Raw genomic sequence first — 27,755 nt, forward strand, 5'->3', positions numbered from 1 at the left:
CAAATTCAGGTTTAACCTGATACATTACCATCTTGGTTCATATAAGGGATGGCAGAAGCCAGATGAAGCCCCACCATGTAGATGCGATGACTTTTCGGTGCAGGATACACTGCACTTCGTCATGTTTTGCAGCTTTTTTCAGGAGCAGAGGAAAAAATACCTACTCCCTGTCCTGAAAGAAGCAGGCTTCACTCAGGTCCGCCCAGCCTTGCTTTACTTACAGCTTTTGTCAAATCCCCGCACTACCTTTTGCATCGCGAATTTCTTAGTTTCCGCAGCGAGGGTAAAAGCTGCCGGTCAAAACTCGCCTTAGCAATTTTTAAGGGTTTTCTTTTATTAGATTTATTTCTGCCTCTTATGAATGAATTTGTATAGTTTTAACTTTTGTATAGTATCTAACTTTATCTGTAGTTTTAATGACTTTTATGAAAATGCTGGGCTATGTATGTATGGGCATATGTATCCTATGTTATGTTTTATCGTTTATTGTGCGTGTTTCTTTGTATGACTTGTTAAAAGTCGAATAAAGATATCCTGACTGACTGTATACACAATAACCAAGTACATTCTGAAGCTATATTTTAGCTAAATAACAAACTTCTAGTAAGAGGAAGTTATTCCAATAAAACATTCTATTTATTTGTGGACTTTTGTTAATGTCACTATTATTCTTTCAGATGGCATCAATTAACACCAAGATGAGGTTTACTCACTTAATGCAAAATAAACTGTCGGAGAGGCCAACAATTAAGAGCTCAGAAAGTTATTGTACAGGTACAGCGATATGAATCAACATTTTAACAAGTAAAATCTATATTTCCTTCATTCTATAAAATAAAGTGATTTGCATTTAGTTGTAGCCATTATAATAAATCCTTTCACTGTAGCACAATAAAACAAAATATATATGTGTCCGATTATCATTTTATATTAAAACACTCCCTCAAATGAAGGGGTTGCTTGAACTTAAGATTCATGTTTCCACCGTTGGAATTCTGTGATTCACTCTTCTCATCCAAATAGTTAACAAAAGAAAACAAATGTAAAATGATATAGTACATTTCAAACTTTATAACAAAAGTACATCTAAAATAGTAAAGGAGGTTCCCAAGAATGCAAGTGAAAGGATTTTTTATTACAAATATGGCCTACTGGAAATGAGCTATTGAAAATGGAAACATTACAGTTTTTAACTATATAAGAAGCCCTGAAAAGGACCTTTCATTTTCTTATTACAGATTTTGTTGCTTAATTGAGATTTTGTAAAGTATCACAAATATTTTGCATAAAAATGCTATTTCCAACAGAACTTAAATGCACACCATCAGGGAGGAACAGTCGATCATCATAGAACATTATGTTATTGTGATCGATGCTGAACATCTGATGTTCACGGAGAAATGCAGTAATATAGTTGTTAACGATGCGTCTTGCTTTTTCACTTTTGCGCTTCCAGTACTTTCGCTGCGCAATACAAGAAAAAACAATCTTCAATTTCGGAAACATCCACATTATATTCAAAATGTCATATCTCATACCTGAAGTAATATTGAACGTACGGTTACAAACAAGATCATCCGCACCACAATGCAAAACGAGAATGTCCGGCAATGGAACGCCCACTGTACTTTTCAAGAGAGGAACAACAGTCTTCCATAACCTCTTCTCCTTGCCTGGAAACCAAAAGATGTTCTTGTCTGGCAGGTTCAAATTCTTTTCCACATGGCTTTTCAGAGCATGCTTCCACAACCAGAAGATCCAAGAGTCACCTATAATCCAGACATTCTGTGTTCTTCTGACAGGCATCACAGCAGCCACCTCTGTGGATTCAGTGACACAAAACAAAGTGTTTAATGTGCAGTAAAATAAAATAGTATAAAATGTAAGTACATGTGCTGAGCTAGACTACAGAGCAACTGGAGCATAGTGACTGATGGAACAGTTTCAAATTCTAACAACAAAACTAACCTAACACTGCACCAGAGACCTTCTCAATTGTCATTAATTAAAATTTGTCTTAATCTAATATTTTAGGTACTGTTTAGGTCTTGTTACATCTCTTGTACCAAGCCGGCTAGATGTGCACAATCTAAACTAAGTATTTTATGTTTGTCACTTTGCTATTCTTATTAGAAATCCCAGTTTACATCAACCATATTACATGTTTGTACAATTCTCAACCGGAAGAGAAGCTTCCGAGTTAGCTGAGATTTGATACAATATGCAAGAACTGAAATTATAAAATTGCTTAATTGGTAGCTCTAACACCCAGTCGACTTTTACTAACCAATGGGAGAACTGTAACATAACAGTAGGACCTGAACTTGTTCACAAAATATGTTGGAAGCCAGAGCTTTGAAATACTTGGAACCATGCATGATAGACACAAGGACGCCAGCCAGAAAACAGCAGTAGCCCAGTCGATTCCATCAATAACTAATCTACTGATAACCCACTGCGCAAACACCCTAGCACCCCTCAGGCGCGACAAAGCCATAAGATACAAATCACAAGCCAGCTAATACTCGGAGGAACTCAGGATGATCAACCACCACCCCAGACAACTGGACTGTAGATGAAGAATGAGCTAAAACATTGTGGATTTGAACACCTACAAATCTCGCCTCAGACGCTACCACCAGCAGATCCAAACAACTAAACGCACCACGCTCGCAGACCGAATTAAAGCCAGCTCAAACAGCAGCAAAGAAAGTTTTGCCAATGTGAAATATTTAATTTCACCAGCGACCGCCTCTAAAAGAATCACCCATCTCAACTCTCACAGTAGTTCTGCAGCAAGATAACCTTCGTATACAGCAATTTAAACCCTCAAACTAACCAAACGAAGCTCGTAATACCAGTTCCCATGTCATCCTAGGAAACAACTATGACCAAGTGGCCAGCCAACACGAGGTAGGAAACCATCATACCTTTGCTCCCACCACACCTTCACCAGAGGACTTCAACGCATCAGCATAGTGCTCACCGAGATCCTGAATGACATTCACTGCGCACCAGCCACCATGCCATACACATGTGAACATGTCACATTCTTCCCCTACTCAAAAAGCTCACTAATACAGATTCTTCTCCCGGCTACCGTACCTGGTCAAAGTAATAGAAAGACTCAACAAATGTCTCAACCATCTCAACGACAACAAACTCGGACGTCACGGAGTTGACTCCTCTGCTTCAAACTCAACCACAGCACAGCTCAACATCAGCCTTCATCGCCACTACAGATGACATCCGTATACTTCTGTACAGCAAAGACACAACTTCCCTCATCCTCTTAGACCTCTCCACAGCATTTGACACAGTATCACACCCCATGAGATTGAAATCAAAGGACCTGTAAGCTGTTGGATTTGCTTGTTCCTGACTGAAACGATACAGTCAGCCTTTCTACCTACTCTTTGGATGCCCGAACCCTCATCAGTGGAGTACCACAAGAATCCTCACTTAGCCCTACCTTCTTTAATGCATTCAAGACCCCACCTGCAAGCAACACCCACAACCAAGAATTCCTTTCCTATGCAGATGACTCCGCTCACACTCTCCCTCTTGGACATGACTTCCAGCACCCGGAGCAAAGTTGCCAAATGGATGAACCAACTGTTTCAAAATTAACTCGGACAAGACAAGTAGTGATTTATGTAAAGAACCCATTGCTATGGGACTCCACCAGGTGTTCAACTGACCTGGAACCAAAACAGACTACAACCACTCACTAAGAACCTGGGATTGCCATGGACAGAAAATTCAACAGGACTGCCCAAGTCAATGCCATCAAAACATTTTGCTTCTACAACAAAAAGGTACGGAGGAAAATCTTCAATTAGCTCCCAACCAGCACTTGCAAAACAATCACACATACACCCTCGTCACAAGAAAGTCAGACTATGGGAACATCCACTAAGCAGGGATTAGCAAACAACTCAGCAGGCGACAGCAAACCCTTCCGACCTCAGCAGCAAAAATCACACTCAACCTCGAACGCCACACACATCACAGCACCCCAGAGCTCCACTGCCTACCAGTGCACAAACAAGCGGAGTTCAAACTGCTCACAAACAACTTCAAATCACTACACAACACTACCTACATCAATAGTTTATCTCTTTTCACAAACCGTCCAGTCGCCTCTACTCGGCCAGATTTCTACTTCCACATATACACAGAACCTGCAGTCGGGCCTTCTACTGTAGTGTAGTTCCTATATTCCCAATAGGCTCTGTGCATTGGAATAATATATTCAGCAGTGTAGACGTAGGACTGAGGTCGACTAGGTCTCTACTGACTATATTAGACTTAGCTCAGAGGTCACTAGAAACTTTCTCGAATAAACGAGGAGTTTAACCTCCCTGGATAGACAAGAAGGGATTAGCTTCTGACAACCATAAAGCATGACAACTTTGTTCCCTCAGAATAAGAGTGTATCTCTAGAGTCGTGTGAAAACAAAAGACAGCTATTTCACTCAGTCAATCGTGCGTACTTAGTTTCACCAGAGTGCAGAGAAAAGGGAGATGGGCGTTTTTCAATAAAAGGTGTAATTTATTGAGCAGTCTTCTTTCTCATGCAAGAGAAATGAATTGCCACAATTGCAATACTCATAGTAAAGTAAAGTGCGTACAGTAAAAGGATGATTATAAAATAATACTGTAAAAGCATTGATATGGTTTCTAAGCCATATGATACTTTAAAATAGATAAAACCTATACATACATATATACATTGACTAACGTACTCAACTGGTGCTTCTAACTACGCCGACCCCGGTGTACCTGACCTAAGCCTAATACGTGGGAAAGAGTAAGTAAGTAGCAGTTTAAGTTAAGTTGGTTTCGCCAAGAATCTGAATCAAGAATTCTCTTTAAGGGTTTAGTCAGCTCCTTACCTTGGTAGTAGAAAGCAGGAGGTCTGGTATCTCTTTCAGGACTCGATATCCCAGAAGCCCACGAAGGCGGCTGAGAACACCGGAGCTGGATTTCTCGGCAGGAGAAAAGACAGCGTCTCTCTCAGTGCGTCAAAAGGAGGGGCAGCGTCCGTGGGCTCTCGCATCAGCTGGGCTCTCGGGCAAGTAGATAGCTGCTCGGCTCTAAAACCACCACCTTGTGTTTGCTTAAGGCAACGTTGGTATATTTATAAATGAAAGGTGCCGGGTTTGACGTAAGGTTGGACATAAGACGTCAATAAAGATGTCACCAAGAACTGGCCGTTCTTAGTGCTTCACAGGAGTTCTAGGACGAAATCAAAACAAAAGCAAACGGGGATTTCCCAGGTTGCTGGAGGTTTGGTTTGTTTAGAGAACTCGTTGTGCTTTCTAGGAGTCCGGGGAAGTAGCCTTGCTTAATGTGACTGCATGGGCTAGGACTAATATGGATATGATTATTATGCCTCCATAGGGATATTATTGATTATAACCGTATAATGGCATAAAATAGAAATATCGATTTAGGTTCCTAGATAAAAACCCTTCCGACATTTTGCTTCTACAACAAAAAGGTACGGAGGAAAATCTTCAACTAGCTCCCAACCAGCACTTGCAAAACAATCACACATACACCCTCGTCACAAGAAAGTCAGACTATGGGAACATCCACTTAGCAGGGATTAGCAAACAACTCATCAGGCGACAGCAAACCCTTCCGACCTCAGCAGCAAAAATTACACTCAACCTCGAACGCCACACACATCACAGCACCCCAGAGCTCCACAAACAAGCAGAGTTCAAACTGCTCACAAACAACTTCAAATCACTACACAACACTACCTACATCAATAGTTTACTTCTTTTCACAAACCGTCCAGTCGCCTCTACTCTGCCAGATTTCTACTTCCACATATACATAGAACCTGCAGTCGGGCCTTCTACAACATCACTCCTAAAGTCCGAAACAACCTACCTCAACAAATCAGAGCCTAGACCTACCCGACAACCTCAGTCGAGGCTAGACTCAACTTCTCAGTGCCAGGACACCCTCCCAAGTGATAGCGTGTTTTACAAATACCCATAACATAACCGTTACATGGCTGCTTTTGCCAGTCTGTACAACTATATACTCTCTCTAGCTTCCCGTTTTACACCAGCTGCTACAAATAGGAAAGACGTCACACTTTCATCTATTTCCTCACTGCTACTTTCTTATGCTCATCACATGAATACATCTTACCCCACTGGTGGTTTTTTGCAGACTCATAGATAATGTATCACCACATGACCAAGAGCAGACTTGCCTGCTGCGTTTAACTTTTCTTTGACGTCTTTCAAGAAACAATTGCTGCAGAGCAAAGGTGCTGGAGCTATCCACCAGGAAACTACAGTCATTAAACAGCAAATGACAAGTTTAAAGGTTATAATCAATCTATGAACATATTTATAGTAGAGGTCTTAAACCAAGTACCACAAGCATGCGAGTAAATCAAGATGAAATGAAACATCTGGAGCATCTACACAAAAACTCATACCCAAGAGACGGCCCTTGTCTGAAACCACCCAGGTTTGTAGAAATAATCCAATACTAGGCTCTTAAAAGACTTCAAGCAGAATTGATAAATACCATCTATCAGTGGGCTTCTTCTCTGTGAAGATTAAATTAACAAGCATTTACAATGCAATAGGTCTCGCAGCATTAAAGTTTGAGTTTTTGGCATTGTATATAACAATCTTTTGCATAAATTCTTTGTTATAGTCTATATTGATGTTTGATGATTATTTGGAAGTTGTTACTTGTTGTTGAATAGCTAGCAATGCTGTCAAAAATATTTATAGTCATGGTTTTTTTCTGCATTTGTTAGTATTGTAATAGTGAACAATGTTATTTATATTTGTGTTGTAAAGTTCAGGGCGCTGTAGAGTGCGGTGCGCTGTAGAGTGCGGTGCGCTGTAGAGTGCGGTGCGCTGTAGAGTGCGGGGCGCTGTAGAGTGCGGGGCGCTGTAGAGTGCGGGGCGCTGTAGAGTGCGGGGCGCTGTAGAGTGCGGGGCGCTGTTGAGTACGGGGCGCTGTAGAGTGCGGGTGCTGCGGGGCGCTGTAGAGTGCGGGGCGCTGTAGAGCGCAGGGCGCTGTGGGGCGTTGAAGAGCGCGGGGCGCTGTAGTGCGCGGGACACTGTAGAGCGCGGGGCGCTGTAGAGCGCGGGGCGCTGTAGAGCGTGGGGCGCTGTAGAGCGCGGGGCGCTGTAGAGTGCGGGGCGCTGTAGAGTGCGGGGCGCTGTAGAGTGCGGGGCGCTGTAGAGCGCGGGGCGCTGCAGGGCGCTGTAGAGTGTGGGGCGCTGTAGAGTGTGGGGCGCTGTAGAGTGCGGGGCGCTGCGGGCGCTGCAGAGCGCTGTAGAGCGCAGGGCGCTGCAAAGCGCGGGGCGCTGCAGGGCGCTGTAGAGTGTGGGGCGCTGTAGAGCGCTGTAGAGTGTGGGGCGCTGTAGAGTGTGGGGCGCTGTAGAGTGCGGGGCGCTGCAGAGCGCGGGGCGCTGCAGAGCGCGGGGCGCTGCAGAGCGCGGGGCGCTGCAGAGCGCAGGGCGCTGTAGAGCGCAGGGCGCTGTAGAGTGCAGGGCGCTGCGGGGTGTTGTAGAGTGCGGGGTGTTGTAGAGTGCGGGGTGTTGTGGAGTGCGGGGTGTTGTGGAGTGCGGGGTGTTGTGGAGTGCGGGGTGTTGTGGAGTGCGGGGTGTTGTGGAGTGCGGGGTGTTGTGGAGTGCGGGGTGTTGTGGAGTGCGGGGTGTTGTAGAGTGCGGAGCGTTGTAGAGTGCGGGGCATTGTAGAGTGCGGGGCATTGTAGAGCGCGGGGCATTGTAGAGCGCGGGTCGCTGCGGGGGCGCTGTAGAGTGTGGTGCGCTGTAGAGTGTGGTGCGCTGTAGAGTGTGGTGCGCTGTAGAGTGTGGGGCGCTGTAGAGTGTGGGGCGCTGTAGAGCGCATGGCGCTGCGGGGCGCTGTAGAATGCGGGGCGCTGTAGAGTGCTGTAGAGTGCGGGGCGCTGTAGAGTGCGGGGCGCTGTAGAGTGCGGGGCGCTGTAGAGTGCGGGGCGCTGTAGACAGTGCTTAATTTGTGCCGGTGCTATCCGGTGCTTAGCACCGCCACTTAAATGTCAGGGCCGGGTCTATGAATCTGCACACATCCACATTGATGATCATGTAAATAACCTTCTTTATTGACTGATTGTACTCTCTCTGTTGTTGTACTCTCTCTCTGTCTCACACACACTCTGTGCAGCGGCAGCCAGCCACACAGGCCCGCCCGGCCCCTGCAGCATGCATTCGTGTGCACAGTCAGACTGTCAGAGATGTCAAGTTGTCAGCACACCGACGCGGCGTCGGTCTTCTTCACACTGACTGCACTCTTGCACTGTGCGCTGCCTGCCTGCTCCGGTGCCCCCGCTAGTTACTCGTCTGTCTGGTCGTGTCTAAGTCTAACTGACCACATTATTATACCCAGGCTGTCCCACACGAAGTCACTGACAACGCCATTTAAAGCCTGAAATTACTCACTGCTGCTCAGAGTCTCAGTCAGTCACCGCCGCATAATGACGCGACTTAGAAATAGAATTAATTACCGATGAGCCTGAAACATATTTCGACCGATCGTTCCACCAAAATTGTACTCCTACAATGAGAGAATATTTATTGCCCTGATTAAGTTGAAGTTCACTCCAAAACATCATCGGTAATGCTGGAAATATGACCTCGAAGTGCCCTAAAATTAATGATAAAAATACCAACAAATAAAATTGAATAATAAATACAATATATATATATATATATATATATATATATATATATAATTAAATAATGTGTGAAGTTTCGTTTTTCATCATAATGGAGTTGCTGCTAGTTTCGGTTTGACTTTGCCAGTGACTCGGTGGGCGCGCCCCGGAAGTTCAGTTGGTGGGGCCCGGCCGGGATGGAGCCTGGAGGTTCTGATGGGGGTAGGGGCTGGCCGGGGGCTCTGCCTGCCCTCAGCCACGCCCCAGCATAACCGCGCTTCGCAGTTACGGTGGCAGCTCCCCACGCACGCCACGACGAGTCCACTCAAGTAGTCACTGACTGTCCACATTAAGTTAGCCCGGCCCGGCCCAGCCCGACCAATGCAACGACCTAGGTCACAAAGCCGAAGGGGCGAGGGCAGACCTGGGCTGTGTGCACTGGCGTGACGGGGTCTGGTGCAGTGGTGGCGTGACGTCGCGCCGTGGCACTGAGTGCACTGCAGCCAGTACTGTGTGTGCACTGCAGACTGCGGCCTGGCCTTGGTAGCAAGCTGCAGCAGGCAGGCAGCAAAGTTACAACAACTGACAAGCACGCAGTGCAGTGTGAAGCTGTGCCGACCGGTCCCACCACGACGAATAAAGGTAAGAAGCTACAAATTAAGTTGAGCAAAGCACCACAGAAGCACTTAAAGTTTTAAATTAAGCTGACCCGGTCGGTCAGCTGACTGAGCTGCTCCCACACTTACTTTGTTTTATTCCGGTGGACGAAGGAAGGGGAGGGAGGGGAGGAGGGAGGGGAGGAGCGAGGTGGGGTGCCGATTCCGAATATATGTTTCATTTCAATGATAAGGGGGCATGCTGGGCAGCTTTCTAATCATACGCTATTACGCTCCAATTTCAAGCTCTGAAGCAGCAATTACCTAAAGATTGGGGGGGGGGGGGGGGGGGGTGGGGCCTGGGGAGGAAGGATTCAAAATGTAGGTAACTTATTGGACGTGTCGGTTGGTCAGAAACAGAAAGTGGACACATTGATTTCATATTATAAACTTTGAGACCAAATTGTATTTTTAGCTGTATGATGAATACTTTTGTTATTGTAAACACGTGTGTGTGCGTGGTGCCTTTTGTAAAGCAACATAGGCAGCAATAAAACAGGCAAATGGACGACGATAGCCAGGCATGAGCTCGCTCGGTGTGTTCAGTATCTTAGCTGGTTGATATAAACTAAGGAGTCCCACTAGAGAAATTAAAGATTAGTGAGAGTGTACAGGATTGTCAGCTTGCAAAATATTCAATGTCACGTCAGGGATCTAAAGTACAAGTACACCCCCGCAGCCCACACAGTAGAGGAGTGGGGTGCGAGCCTTGTAATCCTGAAGGTGCCCCTTCGGGTTGTGTGTTAGTTGCTGCATGTCCGTGTTTCACTGTCTATTTAACTGCAATAAACGTGTGCGAAGCTGCTGAAAGTAAAAAACAAAAAAAGCATATTGAACGAAATGGAAGGATGCCCATTCAGCGACTGAATATGACCTTCCAGTCACTGTGCACTAATTAAGAGGTACGAGGATGGTCAGTGGCAGAGGTAACACCCATCATTTACTGTAACCAGCGCCCTGGGGACCTTCTGTCACCCAAGTCAAGTCAAGTCATAACATTTATATAGCGCACTACATACCCAGAGGGTTTCAAGGCGCTTAGGAAGGGGAGGAGGATTATTTGTCAAATATCCACGTTTTAAGCTGCTTTCTGAACGCTAGGTGATTCTGGGTGAGGCGAAGGTAAGCGGGGAGTGAGTTCCATGTTTTGGCAGCCAGGTATGAGAAGGATCTGCCTCCCATGGTGGTCTTGTTGATGCGAGGTACAGTGGCGAAGGCTTGGCTGGAAGAGCGAAGTTGTCGGGAGGGGGTGTAAAAGGACAGTCGAGAGTTGAGGCAATCTGGTCCGATGTCGTAGAGTGATTTGTGTGCGTGGGTAAGCAGTCGGAAAGTAATCCTCTTATTGACGGGTAGCCAGTGGAGGTCTTTAAGGTGACCAGAGATGTGTTCGTTGCGTGGGATGTCTAATATGAGCCTGGCTGAGGCGTTTTGGATTCGTTGTAGTTTCTTCTGGAGTTTAGCGGTGGTACCTGCGTAGAGGGTGTTTCCGTAGTCCAGTCGGCTCGTGACTAGAGCGTGGGTGACTGTTTTCCTTGTTTCGGAGGGGATCCAGCGAAATGTTTTTCTGAGCATGCGAAGAATGTTAAAGCAGGAAGAGGATACGGCGCTGACTTGTTTGTTCATTGAGAGTGAAGAATCCAGGATGACGCCAAGGTTCCGTGCGTGGTCTGTCGGGATGGGTGCCTTTCCGAGGGCTTCCGGCCACCAGGAGTCGTCCCATGCAGAGGGGGATTTACCTAAGATGAGGACTTCTGTTTTGTCTGAGTTCAGTTTCAGACGGCTTTGTTTCATCCATTCGGCGACTTCTTTCATTCCTTCGTGTAGGTTAGTTTTGGCGGTGCTGGGGTCCTTGGTGAGAGATAGGATCAGTTGAGTGTCATCCGCGTAAGAGATGATGTTGAGGTTGTGTTGGCGGGCGATGGCCGCGAGGGGGCTCATGTATACGTTGAAGAGGGTGGGACTGAGTGAGGATCCTTGTGGTACGCCACAGATGACTTCGGTGGCCTCGGACTTGAAAGGTGGGAGGCGGACTCTCTGGGTTCTTCCGGTGAGGAACGAAGTGATCCATTCCAGTGCCTTTCCTTGGATTCCGATGTTTCTGAGGCGTTGTAAAAGGGTGCTGTGGCAGACTGTGTCGAAGGCTGCAGAGAGGTCGAGGAGGATGAGGGCGACTGTGTCTCCATTGTCCAGCAGAGTTCGAATGTCGTCTGTTGCTGCGATGAGGGCGGTCTCAGTGCTGTGTTTGGCTCGGAAGCCAGATTGTGAGGGGTCGAGGGATTTGTTGGCTTCGAGGAAGGCGGCGAGTTGGTTGTTGACGGCTTTCTCGATGACTTTGGCCGGGAATGGAAGAAGCGAGATGGGGCGGTAGTTTTTGAGTTCGGTGGGGTCTGCTGTTGGTTTTTTCAGAAGGGCGGTGAGTTCAGCGTGTTTCCAGTCTTCTGGGAAGGTAGCGGAGTTGAAGGAGCAGTTGATGACGTCTCGGAGGTGCGGAGCTATGACGGAGTCTGCTTTGTTGAAGATGTGGTGAGGGCATGGGTCTGTGGGGGATCCAGAGTGGATGGAGTTCATCAGGCGGATGGTGTCCTCAGTGGAGATTGGCTTCCAGGCGTTGAGGGTGTTAACGGGGGGAAGATGGTCAGCTGATGGTAGGGTGGGTTGGCTTCCGGGTTGGTTGTCAAAGCTGTTGTGGATGTCAGCAATCTTGTTGTGGAAAAAAGAGGCTAGGGAATCGCAGAGGGTTTGAGAGGGGGTGATGTCGTTGGAGTTGGCCGAGGGGTTGGAAAATTCCTTGACGATGTTGAAAAGTTCCTTGCTGTTGTGGGCGTTGTTGTCAAGTCGATCTTTGAATGCTGTTTTCTTGGCTTTTCGGATCAGTTGGTGGTGAGTACGGATGGCGCTTTTGAAGGCGTCCTTGTTGCTGGTGGATGGGTCTTTTTTCCAGGCCTTTTCAAGGGAGCGGCATAGTTTCTTGGACTTCTTGAGGTCGTCGTTGAACCATGCGGCCTTCTTGATGCCAAGTTTGTGTTGACGTTTTTTCAGTGGTGCTAAGGTGTCGGCGGTGTTGGATAACCAAAGGGTGAGGTTGGAGGCGGCTTCGTTGGCGTTAGAGGAGAGGGCTGGGGAGGTTTGAAGGAGCGATGTGGAGATCTGTTCTGTGGTGATTTTGTTCCAGTTTCTTTGTAGAGTTGGTTGGAGGTGGATGATGGGTTTCGGCTTGTTGTAGGTGAAGTGAACGCAGCTGTGGTCAGTCCAGAGGAGATCCGTAGTGTGGCTGAAGGAGACATGGTTGCTGGAGGTGAAGATGGGGTCGAGAGTGTGACCTGCGATGTGGGTGGGGGAAGTGACCAGTTGTTTAAGTCCGAGGTTGTCGAGGTTGTCTAAGAGGGTGGCGGTGTTGCGGTCGTTGATCTTTTCAAGGTGAAAGTTGAGGTCTCCCAGAAGGATGTAGTCTTTGGAGGGGAGCGCGTGTGGGGTGATGAAGTCCGTGATGTCTTCACTGAATTTTGCGCGTGGTCCTGGTGGTCTGTAGAGGAGGGTGCCTCTGAGTGTGGTCTTGGGGTCGATGTGGATCTGGAAGTGAAGGTGTTCGGAGTTGGCGAGGTTGGCATCAGAGCTGGTTGAGATGCGGATTGTTTTCTTATGGACGATAGCGATTCCACCTCCTGTATGGTCGGTGCGGTCCTTGCGTGTGATCTTATAGTCATCAGGGATGGCGATGGCGATGTCAGGGGCGGAGGAAGCGTTCATCCATGTTTCCGTTAGGAAGGAGACGTCAGGAGAGATGGTGTCTAGTAGGTTCCAAAGGTCAATGGCGTGCCTGTGGACCGAGCGGGTGTTGAGAAGGATGCATTCTAGGTGGTTGGGGTCGGGAATCTGTGTTGTGGTCGTAGCGGAGTTGGTGACGGTGCTGCTGAATTTGCAGGAGTAGCAGGAGAAAGGTCCATGGGTGCGTCCAGGAGCGGCTTGGACGCAGGTGGGGGCGCGGCCGGGGTTAAGGGCTCGGAGGGTGGCGGCATCGTAGGTAAGGCGGGGGGGGTGGGCGGCGAGAGGGGCAGGGGGTCTGGCGCTGGGCGCGGTCCAGGCGCGGACGGGCGTAGACGGGCTTACCTTTGGCGCACCTTCGGCGTGGACGCTGCGCGTGGAGGCATTGGCCATAAATGGATGGTGGAGGGGGCGGAGTGTGGGAGGGTCAGCTGGGGGGCGGGATCAAGGTGTGGGAGGTGGTGTGGGACGTCACAGCAGACAAGATGGCAGCAACAATAACAACAAATGCTGCGAGGGGCACGTCGAAATTGGCCAAGATGGAGCGTTCAGGGGACGGATAATGCACAAGTTTCTAGTGGTACAAAGCGCTAAGGTAACGATGGGGGCGCTATGGATTGTGCAAGCAGATAATACACAGAGCCCAGAGCGAGGGAATTAAAAACGGCAGGAAGCGAGGTAAAGCCCACAGCAATTAATAAACAGACTGTAAGGTGAGCCAAAGCCCCGCAGTGCGCTACGTAGATGAAAGAGCGCCAATTACACTCAGCAGTTTTCTATAGCAAAGCAAAGCGCCAAATACACTCAGCAGTTTTCGAAGGCAAAGCAAAGCGCCAAATACACTCAGCTGTTTTCAAAGGCAAAGCAAAGCGCCAAATACACCATCACCCCAAGGCGCTGCAAAGGGCCATTTTCCTTGTTTGACCAGGGCTACTGGAATCCATGCTCTAACTCTGGATCACTGCTTACTTAGAGCTGGTGGTTGAAGGTGGGGCTACCAGAACTTAGTGTTGGGCACTTCCTCTTATTTTTCCTCATCACACTTTAACCCTGAACAAAAATCGTAAAAACTCAAAAGGGGAGGACGATGAAAAAGATGGAACAGTGACAAAGGGAGGAAGCAGAGAGGACAACACATGAGCAGGAATGAGAAGGAGGGGCAGGGAGTGTCTGGTGGTGGGTTAAAGATATACCATGGTCGCTCAAGCCTGCGTCGCTTCGGTATTCAGCGCCACAACATTCTGCAGCTCTGGTGACGGCGGCTTCCGAGCAAAACTTTGAGTTCCGGCACAATATTTGACAAATTAAGCACTGGCTGTAGACTGCAGGACGCTGCGGGGCGCTGTAGAGTGCGCGGCGCAGCGGGGCGCTGTAGAGTGCGGGGCGCTGTAGAGTGCGGGCAGTGCTTAATTTGTGCCGGTGCTTAGCATCGGCAGTTAATTATCAGGGCCGGGTCTACACGAGTTTAGTGCCCTTAATTGATTTTATAGTATTACGTGGCGCACAGAGTGAGCGCAGCACTGCTGTTCTATGTCATAAGTGTTGTGCTGTTGTTACTGTAGAGTTATGTTCATTAAGTACTGTCTGCTACACGCTTTTCACTTACTTTGTATTTCAGTCTAATAATGATCAATCTCATTATCTCTTGACGACGTGTTGAATGCAGAGGCTGCGGCTCAATGTTGCCAGCCCAGTGGGCGGGACACTGAGTTGGGCAGGGCTTTGGTGACGGTCTCCTGCGGGGGTTGGGGCTGTGCGCGGCAGCAGGCAGCGCGCGCAGATATCTTTTTAGAGTGAATGCGCGTGCATATGCTGCTTTGTCACCACGCCCCAGCATACCCGCACGGCCCTTCACCTCACCAAGTCATTATCGTGGACGGCCGCCCTCGCTCCCTCGGTCTAGTGAGAGGTGAGCGCGATCTGGGCGACGTTGGTGGTTATACTAAAGTTACAACCAGTCAGGCAGCACAGCGTCAGGTGAGGCAAGGCCTGCTGGTAGGCCTAATCATTAGTTAAAAATAAATAAAGGTACGCAGCAGCACACACCAGTGAGGGCGAGGCTGCGGCCCTGCCCTGATCAGTTAATGAAGCTGCGCAGCAGCCTGCCTAACAGAGTCGAGTAATGATTGTAATCCCGAGTGAGTGAGAGTCCGACTGTTTAATGTCTTTTTTGATTCGACTGATAATAATATGTTGATTGAGTGTGGCGTGCCTGTGGGTGATTATGATTATTCGATTCGACTGGTGATCACACTGATGATATATGTGGATGACGATGGCGTGGCCCGGACGCCCGGTGGCCACGGGCCCTTAGTTTGATGTTGAGGTTGGATTCTGTTTTGGTGTCCGTTTTACAAGTCTGTGGGTGACGGTGACCTAACCAAAAGACCGAAGGCTGAGTGTATGATGCCAATTTAGGACCATTTTCCACATATTGCCCATTATGTATTTTTGAATTATTATTTTGGGGTAGTTACCTAACTTTATTCTTCAAATTGCACTTAACAATTGGCACTGGTGGTTGTAATTAGACTATACAAGTCATTTACCTTTCTTTTATGAATAAATATTTGATAAAAAATAATGTAAATCTGAGATTACACTGGCAGTTGCAAGTTAAGCGCTGTGAGCTCCAAGCCACCTACCTCGAATCCCTCTTCATCCTTTATGGTAAATAACGTGCATGCATCACCCTGCCATTCAGGACCCCTAAAGAAAAGGGGGTGTTGCTGATCCTGAGGGGGCCCAGACTTGGGTGTGCAGTGCCCTGAGGGTGGACCGAGTGCAGGAGGACTGGAAGGTTGCCCAGGTCCTGCTGGTGAGAGGGAGGGAGCTCAGCTGCCCTGGACATGCGTCGTGCTGTGCGGCCTCCGAGGCGTCGCACACTGACCAGCCTGCAGGTATTGCACACATGAGGAGGCAGCTGTCAGTGCGCAATTACACATGTGGACATGTCTAGACATGGCCACTAAATCGAAATACTCAAAAGATTTCCATGAGTACGCCTGGAACCCTGCAACAGTTGTCCAGACGTTCCAGGGAAAATGCATGTGAATTCCCAATAATCGATAATTTGCACCCATGTGCAGCTGTAAAACTGCAGCTGCAGATTTCTAGTTTTGTGTTAATCGAGACATGTTTCCGCCGGTGTTTTGAACACACCACCCACCCCAGTACACCTGCCACTTACATCTCTGAAATTACCAGCGGTTTTACCAGGTCATATCTTGATGCTGCCAGTGCCTCTCCTGGTATTATCATAGCTGTTTCTTAGAGGTGCAAAGTGCAAAAGTTGATCATATAACCACCAGGTTACGACACTTAGTGCCACTTCCTCACATTGTTATGTGGTCGGCTAGAATTTCAGTGCTCGTTAGAACAGAAACCCTATTTATTAGTGTAAAGCAGTCCTTAAACCCGTCCTTCCCCCCCTCAAGCACATTTAGACCCCAAGCGGCGCTAATGTGATTAGCGGCTCCTGTACAGTGCATAGTAGAGACACGCGCCGCGATTCGGGCTATGGCTGCTATCTGGATGGGGGGCCCCCCTCAGCCCCGAGGTTGAAGGAATTTCCGGGATTTTAGAAAGTGGCTGCAGGCAGCGCTCGCCGCTTCTGTCCTGCGGGTGGTGGACTGGGCCAAACTGACCACACCGGCTGCTGCCCTGTGCTTAGTACTACCCAGGAAGGTGGTGCACCTGGGCGGCTGCGCTGGATGGTGCACTGCCTGCTTGTGGAGGACAACCTCGGACGCGAAGAGGGCGAGGCCCATCCTTGAGCTGCATCTGGCACGGGCACTCCAACTCAGCAGAGTTTGTTGGACATGCTTGCTTTCAGTAGCCTCTGATGTCATCAGGGGGATGGCCATGGCTGCCAAGGGAATTGCAGCTTTCGGACACGTAGGACAAACAGTGTGGGGGGGTTGGGGCTGTGCACAGAAAGCAGCGTGCGCAGTTTTTTTTCAGACTGCATTGCAAGCAATGCGCGTGCATTCGCTGCTTTGGCAATTAATTGGCACACCCCAGCATACCAGGCCTCACGACTGGCCTCCCCCTCACCTCTCACGACACCACCGAGTCACTCGTGATAATACTGGCCATTCAGTTCAAGATTGAAAAACGGTTCATTCAGCAGCGTTGGTTCAGGACGGGTTCACTAAGTGAAGTGTCAGTGAAATGTAAGTAAGTCTGTGTGAAACAAACTGAAAGTAAGCCAATAGCAAGAAGCGCAAACAGCGGGCCAGGCCGGACAACGTTGTTGGCGTTGAGGAGTAGCCCGGCCGTAGGCTAGCGTAGCTGCGGCCAGCAGTGAGTGAATACTACTGAACTGGAACAGTCTAAAAATTGTACCTTTGAACTCATAGACTCTGTTAAATATGGCATACCCTACCCCAGTATTGTCAATCAGCACATACAGCACTGAAATTTTCCCTTTTCAATGCATTAGTGATTTTAGCAAATGTATTCCAAACTTGTGCTTTAAATGCACTTTTGATTTAATCTTTTTCAAAATGTTAATAGGGCAGGGGATTGAGGAACCTCCTATCAAAACCTTACTATGAGGAAGGCTCCCTTGCAGACATTAAGATCAGGTATATAGTACATCTGACATTTAGCAGTGCCAGTTGGATATGTGGGTGGAGCTAATATAGTAAGTGGGTGGAGCCAGTGGAAAGTGGGCGGAGTCCGAGAAAAATGGGTGTGGCCTCCAGACAAACATTTGTGCACCTGCGCTTCATATTTTACAAATTAAGCACTGACAGTGCGGGGCGCTGTAGAGTGCGGGGCGCTGTAGAGTGCGGGGCGCTGTAGAGTGCGGGGCGCTGTAGAGTGCGGGGCGCTGTAGAGTGCGGGGCGCTGTAGAGTGCGGGGCGCTAACAAATATGTAGTCACACGCTATAGATCTTAAAAAGCCAGCTACCCCATAACAAGTAAGAACGAAACTGAAACTTACAAACTGCAACAAACTAACAAACTGTGGAAGTGTGTGTGTAAATCTGATTCTGCGCTGTAGAGCGCGGGGCGCTGTAGAGTGCAGGGCGCTGCGGGGCGCTGTAGAGTGCGGGGCGCTGCAGAGTGCGGGGCGCTGCAGAGTGCAGGGCGCTGCAGAGTGCGGGGCGCTGCGGTGCGCTGTAGAGTGCGGGGCGCTGCAGAGTGCGGGGCGCTGTAGAGTGCGGGCCGCTGTAGAGTGCGGTGCGCTGTAGAGTGCGGTGCGCTGTAGAGGGCGGTGCGCTGTAGAGGGCGCTGTAGAGTGCGCTGTAGAGTGCGGTGCGCCGTAGAGTGCGGTGCGCTGTAGAGTGCGGGGCGCTGTAGAGTGCGGGGCGCTGTAGAGTGCGGGGCGCTGCGGGGCGCTGTAGAGTGCGGGCGCTGCGGGGCGCTGTAGAGTGCGGTGCGCTGTAGAGTGCGGTGCGCTGTAGAGTGCGGTGCGCTGTAGAGTGCGGGGCGCTGTAGAGTGCGTGGCGCTGTAGAGTGCGGGGCGCTGTAGAGTGCGGGGCGCTGTAGAGTGCGGGGCGCTGTAGAGTGCGGGGCGCTGTAGAGTGCGGGGCGCTGTAGAGTGCGGGGCGCTGTAGAGTGCGGGGCGCTGTAGAGTGCGGGGCGCTGTAGAGTGCGGGGCGCTGTAGAGTGCGGGGCGCTGCGGTGCGCTGTAGAGTGCGGGGCGCTGTAGAGTGTGGGGCACTGCGGGGCGCTGTAGAGCGCGGGGCGCTGTAGAGTGCATGGCGCTGCGGGGCGCTGAGAGCGTGGTGCGCTGTAGAGTGAGTTGCGCTGTAGAGTGCTGGGCGCTGCGGGGCGCTGTAGAGTGCGAGGCGCTGTAGAATGCGGGGCGCTGTCGAGTGCGGGGCCCTGTAGAGTGAGTTGCGCTGTAGAGTGCAGGGCGCTGCGGGGCGCTGTAGAGTGCGGGGCGCTGTAGAGTGCGGGGCGCTGTAGTGTGCGGGGCGCTGCGGGGCGCTGTACAGTGCGGGGCGCTGTAGAGTGCGGGGCGCTGTAGAGTGCGGGGCGCTGTCGAGCGCGGGGCGCTGTAGAGTGCGGGGCGCTGACAAATATGTAGTCACACGCTCTAAATCTTAAAGAAGCCAGCTGCCCCTGAACAAGTAAGAACGAAACTGAAACTTACAAACTGCAACAACCTAACGAACTGTGGAAGCGCGTGAGTAAATCTGATTCTGCCGGGGCGCTGTAGAGTGCGGGGCGCTGTAGAGTGCGGGGCGCTGTAGAGTGCGGGGCGCTGTAGAGTGCGGGGCGCTGTAGAGTGCGGGGCGCTGTAGAGTGCGGGGCGCTGTAGAGTGCGGGGCGCTGTAGAGTGCGGGGCGCTGCGGGGCGCTGTACAATGCGGGGCGCTATGGGGCGCTGTAGAGTGCGGGGCGCTGCGGGGCGCTGTAGAGTGCGGGGCGCTGCCGGGCGCTGTAGAGTGCGGGGCGCTGTCGAGCGCGGGGCGCTGTCGAGTGTGGGGCGCTGTAGAGCGCAGGGCGCTGCGGGGCGCTGTCGAGTGCGGGGCGCTGTCGAGTGCGGGGCGCTGTAGAATGCGAGGCGCTGTAGAATGCGAGGCGCTGTAGAATGCGAGGCGCTGTCGAGTGCGGGGCCCTGTAGAGTGAGTTGCGCTGTAGAGTGCAGGTCGCTGCGGGGCGCTGTAGAGTGCGAGGCGCTGTAGAATGCGGGACGCTGTCGAGTGCGGGGCGCTGTAGAGTGAGTTGCGCTGAAGGCGCTGTAGAGTGCGGGCCGCTGTAGAGTGCGGGCCGCTGTAGAGCGCGGGCCGCTGTAGAGCGTGGGGCGCTGTAGAGCGCGGGCCGCTGTAGAGTGCGGGGCGCTGTAGAGTGCGGGGTGCTGACAAATATGTAGTCACACGCTCTAAATCTTAAAGAAGCCAGCTGCCCCTGAACAAGTAAGAACGAAACTGAAACTTACAACTGCAACAACCTAACGAACTGTGGAAGCGCGTGAGTAAATCTGATTCTGCCGGGGCGCTGTAGAGTGCGGGGCGCTGTAGAGTGCGGGGCGCTGCGGGGCGCTGTAGAGTGCGGGGTGCTATGGGGCGCTGTAGAGTGCGGGGCGCTGCGGGGCGCTGTAGAGTGCGGGGCGCTGTAGAGCGCGGGGCGCTGTAGAGCGCGGGGCGCTGTAGAGTGAGTTGCGCTGTAGAGTGCAGGGCGCTGTAGAGTGCGGGCCGCTGTAGAGTGCAGGGCGCTGTAGAGCGCGGGGCGCTGTAGAGCGCGGGGCGCTGTAGAGTGAGTTGCGCTGTAGAGTGCAGGGCGCTGCGGGGCGCTGTAGAGTGCGGGCCGCTGTAGAGTGCGGGGCACTGTAGAGCGCGGTGTAGAGTGCGTGGCGCTGTAGAGTGCGTGGCGCTGTCGAGTGCGTGGCGCTGTCGAGTGCGAGGCGCTGTAGAATGCGGGGCGCTGTAGAGTGCGGGGCCCTGTAGAGTGAGTTGCGCTGTAGAGTGCAGAGCGCTGCGGGGCGCTGTAGAGTGCGAGGCGCTGTAGAATGCGGGGCGCTGTCGAGTGCGGGGCCCTGTAGAGTGAGTTGCGCTGTAGAGTGCAGGGCGCTGCGGGGCGCTGTAGAGTGCGAGGCGCTGTAGAATGCGGGGCGCTGTCGAGTGCGGGGCCCTGTAGAGTGAGTTGCGCTGTAGAGTGCAGGGCGCTGCGGGGCGCTGTAGAGTGCGGGGCGCTGTAGAGTGCGGGGCGCTGTAGAGTGCAGGGCGCTGTAGAGTGCAGGGCGCTGCGGGGCGCTGTAGAGTGCAGGGCGCTGTCGAGCGCGGGGCGCTGTAGAGTGCAGGGCGCTGCGGGGCGCTGAGAGCGCGGGACGCTGTAGAGCGCGGGGCGCTGTAGAGCGCGGTGCGCTGTAGAGTGCGGTGCGCTGTAGAGTGCGGTGTAGAGTGCGGGGCGCTGTAGAGTGTGGGGCGCTGTAGAGTGCAGGGCGCTGCGGGGCGCTGTAGAGTGCGGGGCGCTGTAGAGTGCGGGGCGCTGTAGAGTGCGGGGCGCTGTAGAGTGCAGTGCTATGTGATGTCGAATACTGTGTGCGGGGCCCTGTAGAGTGAGTTGCGCTGTAGAGTGCAGGGCGCTGCGGGGCGCTGTAGAGTGCGAGGCGCTGTAGAATGCGGGGCGCTGTCGAGTGCGGGGCCCTGTAGAGTGAGTTGCGCTGTAGAGTGCAGGGCGCTGCGGGGCGCTGTAGAGTGCGGGGCGCTGTAGAGTGCGGGGCGCTGTAGAGTGCAGGGCGCTGCGGGGCGCTGTAGAGTGCAGGGCGCTGTCGAGCGCGGGGCGCTGTAGAGTGCAGGGCGCTGCGGGGCGCTGAGAGCGCGGGACGCTGTAGAGCGTGGGGCGCTGTAGAGCGCGGTGCGCTGTAGAGTGCGGTGCGCTGTAGAGTGCGGTGTAGAGTGCGGGGCGCTGTAGAGTGTGGGGCGCTGTAGAGTGCAGGGCGCTGTAGAGTGCAGGGCGCTGCGGGGCGCTGTAGAGTGCGGGGCGCTGTAGAGTGCGGGGCGCTGTAGAGTGCGGGGCGCTGTAGAGTGCAGTGCTATGTGATGTCGAATACTGTGTGCTGTAGAGTGCTGTACATTGTAGAGTGCTGTATGCCGCAGAGCGTTGTGTGCTGCAGAATGGTGTGTGTTGTAAAATAGTGTGTGCTGCACTGCCCCTGAACCAGTAAGAACAAAAAGGAAACTTTAAAACTGCAACAAAGTAGCACACTGTAGAAGCCTGTGTAAAACTGAAACTGACGAGGCAGGAGATGGGCTGTGCGCGCCCACGAGGTGAAATCCGGGCTCTGCGCTCGTGCACCCTCTCGTGTCCACATTCCCAAATACGGGCAACATTAGTTGTCTTGCTGACAGCTTTCAATGCTTTCGCATTGAAAGCTAGGTCAGCTCGACCTAAAAAGGTGACACCCTGTATTCTTTTTCAAAGGACCAACTTAATTATAAGCAACAACTAGACCAAATAACCATGAACACTAGGAAAAACAGAGACCCCTTTGATAACAAGCATTTGCAATGCAATAGGTCGCGCATTAGGAACGTTTGAGCTATTGGTATTGTAAATGGCAAAGTTTTTTATTTATGTTTTTTTTTTTAAATACCTAAATTAATAGCTTTGTCATTTACAATGCCAATAGTTATAACTTTCGCAAATGTGATACCTATAGCATTTGTAATGCAATATGTTTTGTATTTACATGACTTAGATGTATTGATATTACAAATAACCATGGCGTTTGGAAAGGGTCTGGCATTTTCTAAATGTGTTGGTTCCATAACACTATGGGTGTTTAAAATTCATGTAACTTTAGTGAAGCGGCGCCACTGGCCAGCGCTCCTGTTGTGAAACTCATTCCAGCACTTTTGGAAACCACAGAGCACTGACGTAGCCTGTCTATTAAAGCCAGCCGGGGCTTTTATCTTCCCTCAAGCCCTGCTGCCAGCGTGGACCCATACACCTCTATGTACATAAGAAACCCTCAGGGACCATCAGTGAGTCGAAAGCTACTTCCACTAATCTGTTGCTCAGCTGCGAGTGCCAGCGCGCGGGAGGGAACACCAAACAGTCCTCGCGACTCAAACTTCCAAACAGTGACGTCTTTGGCATCCTGGGCCGAGCCAGGACTATCGAGCAACCTACAAGGAAAGACGAGAATAGGTATCCGCTTTTGCACAGCCCCGACTGAGTGCCCAAAACCGACTTTTAACAAAATAACAAACACGCAACTCTTCTAGAAACAACCTCGCTAACAGGACGCCACAACATTCCACAAGCGCACTTATCAGCGCCCTGGGACACCGCAGTTTGTAGCGTACAGCCTATACGTGCGGTAATATGATTATTATTGTTAGGCATTACCTTCTGCGGCAAGTGGCTGTCTCCAGGCACGCGGGAGGAAGCATAGACGCCTGTGTCTGGCAGCGTGCATGCATACACTCTGACTGCTGCTTAACTCTGAGTGAAAGAAGCTCAGCGCACTCCTCGACTGCTGACGTCACAGGCTCCTACGCCTTCTTTTTTTTTTTAGACTTTCTTGGGCGAGGCTTGGCAGCAGCTCCTTAAACGATATTCATACACTCCATAGCTAGTTTACAATTAGTGAGCAATAGAGCCAATTAAATTCAGTAGTCATTTACAGTAATTTCTGTACATCTAAGCTTTACTTTATCCCGGTCACTCGATAAAAAACTCTAATCAAGCCAGTTACTTTGATGGAGTGAATTGACCATATAAAAGAGAAGTCAAAACGAAACCTAAGAGACTGAAGCGCTAGAAACGGGACATTGTACTTTTACGCGCCACATTAAAATGAGCCTGTCATTTTTAAGCAGCTGCATAAACAGAGCGGGCGGAAGTCAGGCACTTTTGCCTGAGACGGGGGCGGGGCCTGCAATCCGGCAGGAAGTCCCGCCCGCCGCCGCCGCCGCCGAGGAAGAAGTGGAGCCGGCCATCTCTTGTTCTTCTATGCAGATTACATTACCGTTTAGTTACTTTGGATCTAAACATAGTCTCACAATTGGAGGAGGAAGGCATTAGCAGCACAGTCCTGGTTTAAGCACAAGACTTCCTTTCGGCAGAAAGTGCAGAACGTGGTATCAGGAGATTAAAAAGGATGCAGATTCTAAAGCCATAGTACTTGTCTAGAATGAGAGCTAAAGGGGACAATGCTACTTACACATTTAAACTCCACAATAACCACAGTAAGGGGTATTTACACAGGTACATTGCCAGACTTCCTATGCCGGAGGAGGAAGTTGAACGCTGCGAAGGTCCTGTGGAAAGAGTTGCACATCTCAAACACATTTTGCAACACAAGTACTGAACATAGATGAACTCCGCACGGAAGTGAAGTTGGTTAGGTGCCATTGCTGACGGTCTGGCAAGTTGTACAATGTATTTCTTACTTCGATTCGGTGGTGTCCACTTTATCGATGCGAAGCGTGTTCAACTTAGGCCAAAATATTTCACTTGCACAACTATATTGTTTGGGCTGACAGTGGAGGTTTCACCAGACCATACGTGATCAACTTAAAAAACAGCTTCTGTGATCACTAAACATGGAGGGAGTTTGGCTCCCATGTTGGCAGACAGAAGCACATGCTTTGGGCAGACGTCATATGCTTCCACATAAAAAGTGATACCCTCCAAGACCTGTAATAATTTATAAAATTGCCAGAACTCTATCAATTCTAGCTATTGTGTAACAAACATTCTCAACCTTTAAGCTAAACACATTCCACAGTATTGTTATCCTAGAAAATAACATAATTAGGGTGTCTATTCTTCAAAGGCAGAAGCCAACTTTCCCCGTCCCTTTCCATCAATACTTTAACATGGCACTCCTTAATTGACAGTGTTTTTCTTTCCAATTCCTAGCTTTAGGTTCAAAGGGTTGAAGAGACTAAGCTCCTTGGCTCCAAAAAAGTAATTTAATTATCAATTTTAATTTATGAATTAGTTTTCACAAATTACATTGCAGATATATTAATTTTAAGTCAAATTTAATGGCCCTTATTAAATTACTTATTTAATAAACTATTTTTTAAAAAAATCACACTTTCCTGAATTGTAAAAAAGATAACTTTTACTGACCCCTTAAAGCTATTCTTCCCGGACTCTACAAACCCCTGACTATCCGTTACAGCTCCTCTTCCCTGAACCCAAAAAACCTATTCTGCCCCTTAATGCTACCTTACCTAAACTAGAAAACTTTACTATAGCCTTATAGCCCTCTGTAGCGCGCTATACCGCCTATTAAAGACCTGCTCCCGTGTTAAAGGCACAAGCCGAAGGCGAGGAACTTTAACAAGGGACAGGACTTTAATAGCCTACTACGAAGGGCTACAAGGCTATTAGAACAATCTGCCCTCTAGTGGCAGAATGTTCTAACAAATTTAACAAAGGCTTCTCGAAGCTTGATGAGATTTAAAATCCCCTAGAGCTCAGAGGCCTTTGTAAGACATTGGAATGTTACTCTGCAGGCCTCTACCGGCCCGTAGAAGCAGGGAGCACTGCAATGTCCTCAATGGAGCTCCTAACATTCCAATGTTCTAATATCTATTAACGCTACAGATCCTTGAACGTTAAAAACCTGCAACTATCTATAACACTACACTACCCTTCCTCCTAAAAAACCCTAACTACCACATAACAATACCCTCTCCTAAACCCCAAAGAGCTCTTAACGCTACCCTTATCTGAATCATACAGACACCTTACTATCCATTAATGCCATTCTTGAACCCTAAAAAACCCTTATATCCCTTAATGATATCCATACCAGAACTCTAAAAACCCTGAATAGCCTTTAAATGTTATCCTTTCATGAACCCTAACCACCTCTTGCTACCACTTAATTCAACTCTTACCTGAACCCTAAGAACCTAACTATCCCTTAACACTACTCAACCTTGCGCCATATCAAACCCTTGCTACCACTTACCGCTTCTTTTAAGTGAACCCCCTTTACTACCTCCTTAAATGCCACCCATTGCTGAACTCCAAAAATCCCTACTGCAACCACTTAAAGTTCCCTTCTCTGGACCATACAAGCTCTTCGTACCTGCTAACGCGACCCATCACTGAACCATAAGGAATGGTTTAGGAATGGGTAGACTTATTACCCCTTAACATTACCCATTCCTAAAACGCCTTACTACTCTTCACTGCTACCCTTTCATTAACCTAAAAACCTCTTGCTACACCTCAATGTTCACCTTCCCTCATCCTTAGAATCTCTAACTCTCCCTTAACCCCTTCGCTGCTCATGACGAGCTCAGCTCGTCATGAGGCACACTGGAGCTGTGCTTATGACGAGCTGAGCTCGTCATGAACAATGGGATAACAATATCAGCACAGGAGGGGAAAAGCCATAGCAGCCAAGGTGTTAATAGTACCATCCTTAAAACCTACTTACTACCCCTCAACATTACCATTTCCTGAACCCTAAAATCCCTTTGCTGCCACTCACAGCTATTGTTCCTTAAACCCTTAAAATCACTTAACACTTATCCATAACGGTGTCCTTCACTTACTCAGACAATCATACTGCCCTGTTAACGTTACTGACAGCCTAAACCTAAAACCCCTAACTACTCCTTAACCAATGTTCCCTCGAATATCTTTTTTGCTGTGCGGCAATGCAGAGTCTGTGTGCACACTTTTCTGCGCTATGTGCGCAACTGAGCCATAACAGAACTATGTGAGTGAGCATAGCGTGGGACCTCTAAAAAGGGTGCAGGCAACACTATTTTTGGACAAAATGGGAGGAAGGGTGCATGGCTGAAAGTTTTTTTAAATGAGTGCTATGACGCAGCCAGCGTTGGCAGCATCCTATCTTTTTAGATCTTGTCTACGCAGTGCGCAAGCGCTGCTTTCGAGTGACCTCTTGGAATTGCTCCAAGCTTTTGTTGAAACTCGTGCATGTTCTGCACTGTTTCCTATTAGTACTCGTGCATGTACGGCTTTTACCTTGCGGGAGAGAGCAGCGGCGCCATCGGTTTGCAATTATCGCGCCTGTGCTACTCGCTCCCGTAAGGTAACCGCTGTAGATGGACTGGGCCTAGAAGCCGATCCTTTAACGAATAAGCAAAGCGTGAGCCATCTTCAATTACTGCCACGGGGCAGCGCTGGTCTTTCAGTGCTTGATGTTATCAGTTCCCTCTTCCCATGCGGACTCTGGACCAACTTGTCAGAGGGGTATCTTCATTCTTGGAGTCTCCGCTCTCCCCCAGCCTCGGGTCCCATCTCCGTACCTTGACAATGACCCAGCGCCGGACTACCCTCGTCGTCATGGTGTCCTTGTCATCAGTCACGCCCTTGCTCTCGCCGAGCTCTTTGTCCAGCTCCTGGTGTTAGCAGCTTGAGATGCCATACGTTGGCCTGAGACATTTAATAATTTGGATTCTTTATCCTGGGCTGGTGTCTCCTGAACCCGGAGAATTGGCCCTTTTACATGCATTGGCAACTACCAGGAAGTTGACCCTTAATGTATACGGGGTCAGTGGGAGGAGCTTTGTATTTTTTGTCTATGCTTGGGTTAAGAACCCTAGTCCTAGCAGGGTCCTTAAACACTTCTGGTGCATGTCCAGAGAGCCCTTTGAAAATTGGTAGGACGTGCAAGTTTTTTTGTGGCTCAGCTAAAGTCTCTAAGAGAAAACCCTCTTCAACAAGGTCAGAAGGTAGATTTACTCTGTGGTATGTTGCAGGCCTCTTGATCAGTTGGGCAAAATGTACATTATCGTCTGGTAGGGATGGCTTAGAGGGATAAAGATCTGGGTCTATTAAGTCAGGATCTGTGTTATAGTCCATCCATGGATCTGGGTCCTGTGGGGGATGCTCATCGTCATCATTATCTGGTTATGGGATTAGGTTATCATCCCCTTGTCCGTCCCAATCGCCATTATTACTATCTTCTGGTTGTGAGAGTGGAAAAGTGTGTTCTGGAGAGAAGTAAATTGGGATTAACAGGTGGAGGAGGAGGTGTAGTGGGTCGAGAGGTGTTAGTGCCCATGTCCATTCTTTTAGCCGGAACCGGTGAACCTTGCAAATGGTCCGGTTTCCTTTTTGTAAGTTGTTTGGAGAGAATATGACCAGTCTTTGGATGGATATAAATTGCTTTCTGGTTGGGATCTGGTTCTAAAAGTTTTTTGGAGCCGTTCTTTTTCGGGTCCGAAGATTTCTCCCTTTGAGGAG

General features: G+C 49.8%; 1 protein-coding gene across 4 annotated transcripts in view; it reads right to left on the minus strand.

The window, feature by feature from the left end:
• Positions 1-614: 614 nt before the first annotated feature.
• The window catches only part of LOC144817738 (uncharacterized), a 314,135-nt gene continuing 286,994 nt past the window's right edge, over positions 615-27,755 (minus strand). For 2 of the 4 annotated variants that reach the window (XM_078674514.1, XM_078674515.1), the window contains exons 5-6: positions 6,239-6,319; positions 615-1,820 (exon numbers count right to left, since the gene is read on the minus strand). In XM_078674514.1, coding sequence (XP_078530640.1) covers positions 1,249-1,820; positions 6,239-6,319 — 653 coding nt within the window. In that variant the 3' untranslated portion in view covers positions 615-1,248. The remainder of the gene's footprint in view (positions 1,821-6,238; positions 6,320-27,755) is intronic. The other 2 variants (XM_078674516.1, XM_078674517.1) reach the window with 2 other exon arrangements.

Source organism: Lissotriton helveticus, chromosome 2_1 (genome assembly GCF_964261635.1).
Source record: "Lissotriton helveticus chromosome 2_1, aLisHel1.1, whole genome shotgun sequence".
In the NCBI taxonomy this organism is placed as follows: Eukaryota; Metazoa; Chordata; class Amphibia; order Caudata; family Salamandridae; genus Lissotriton; species Lissotriton helveticus.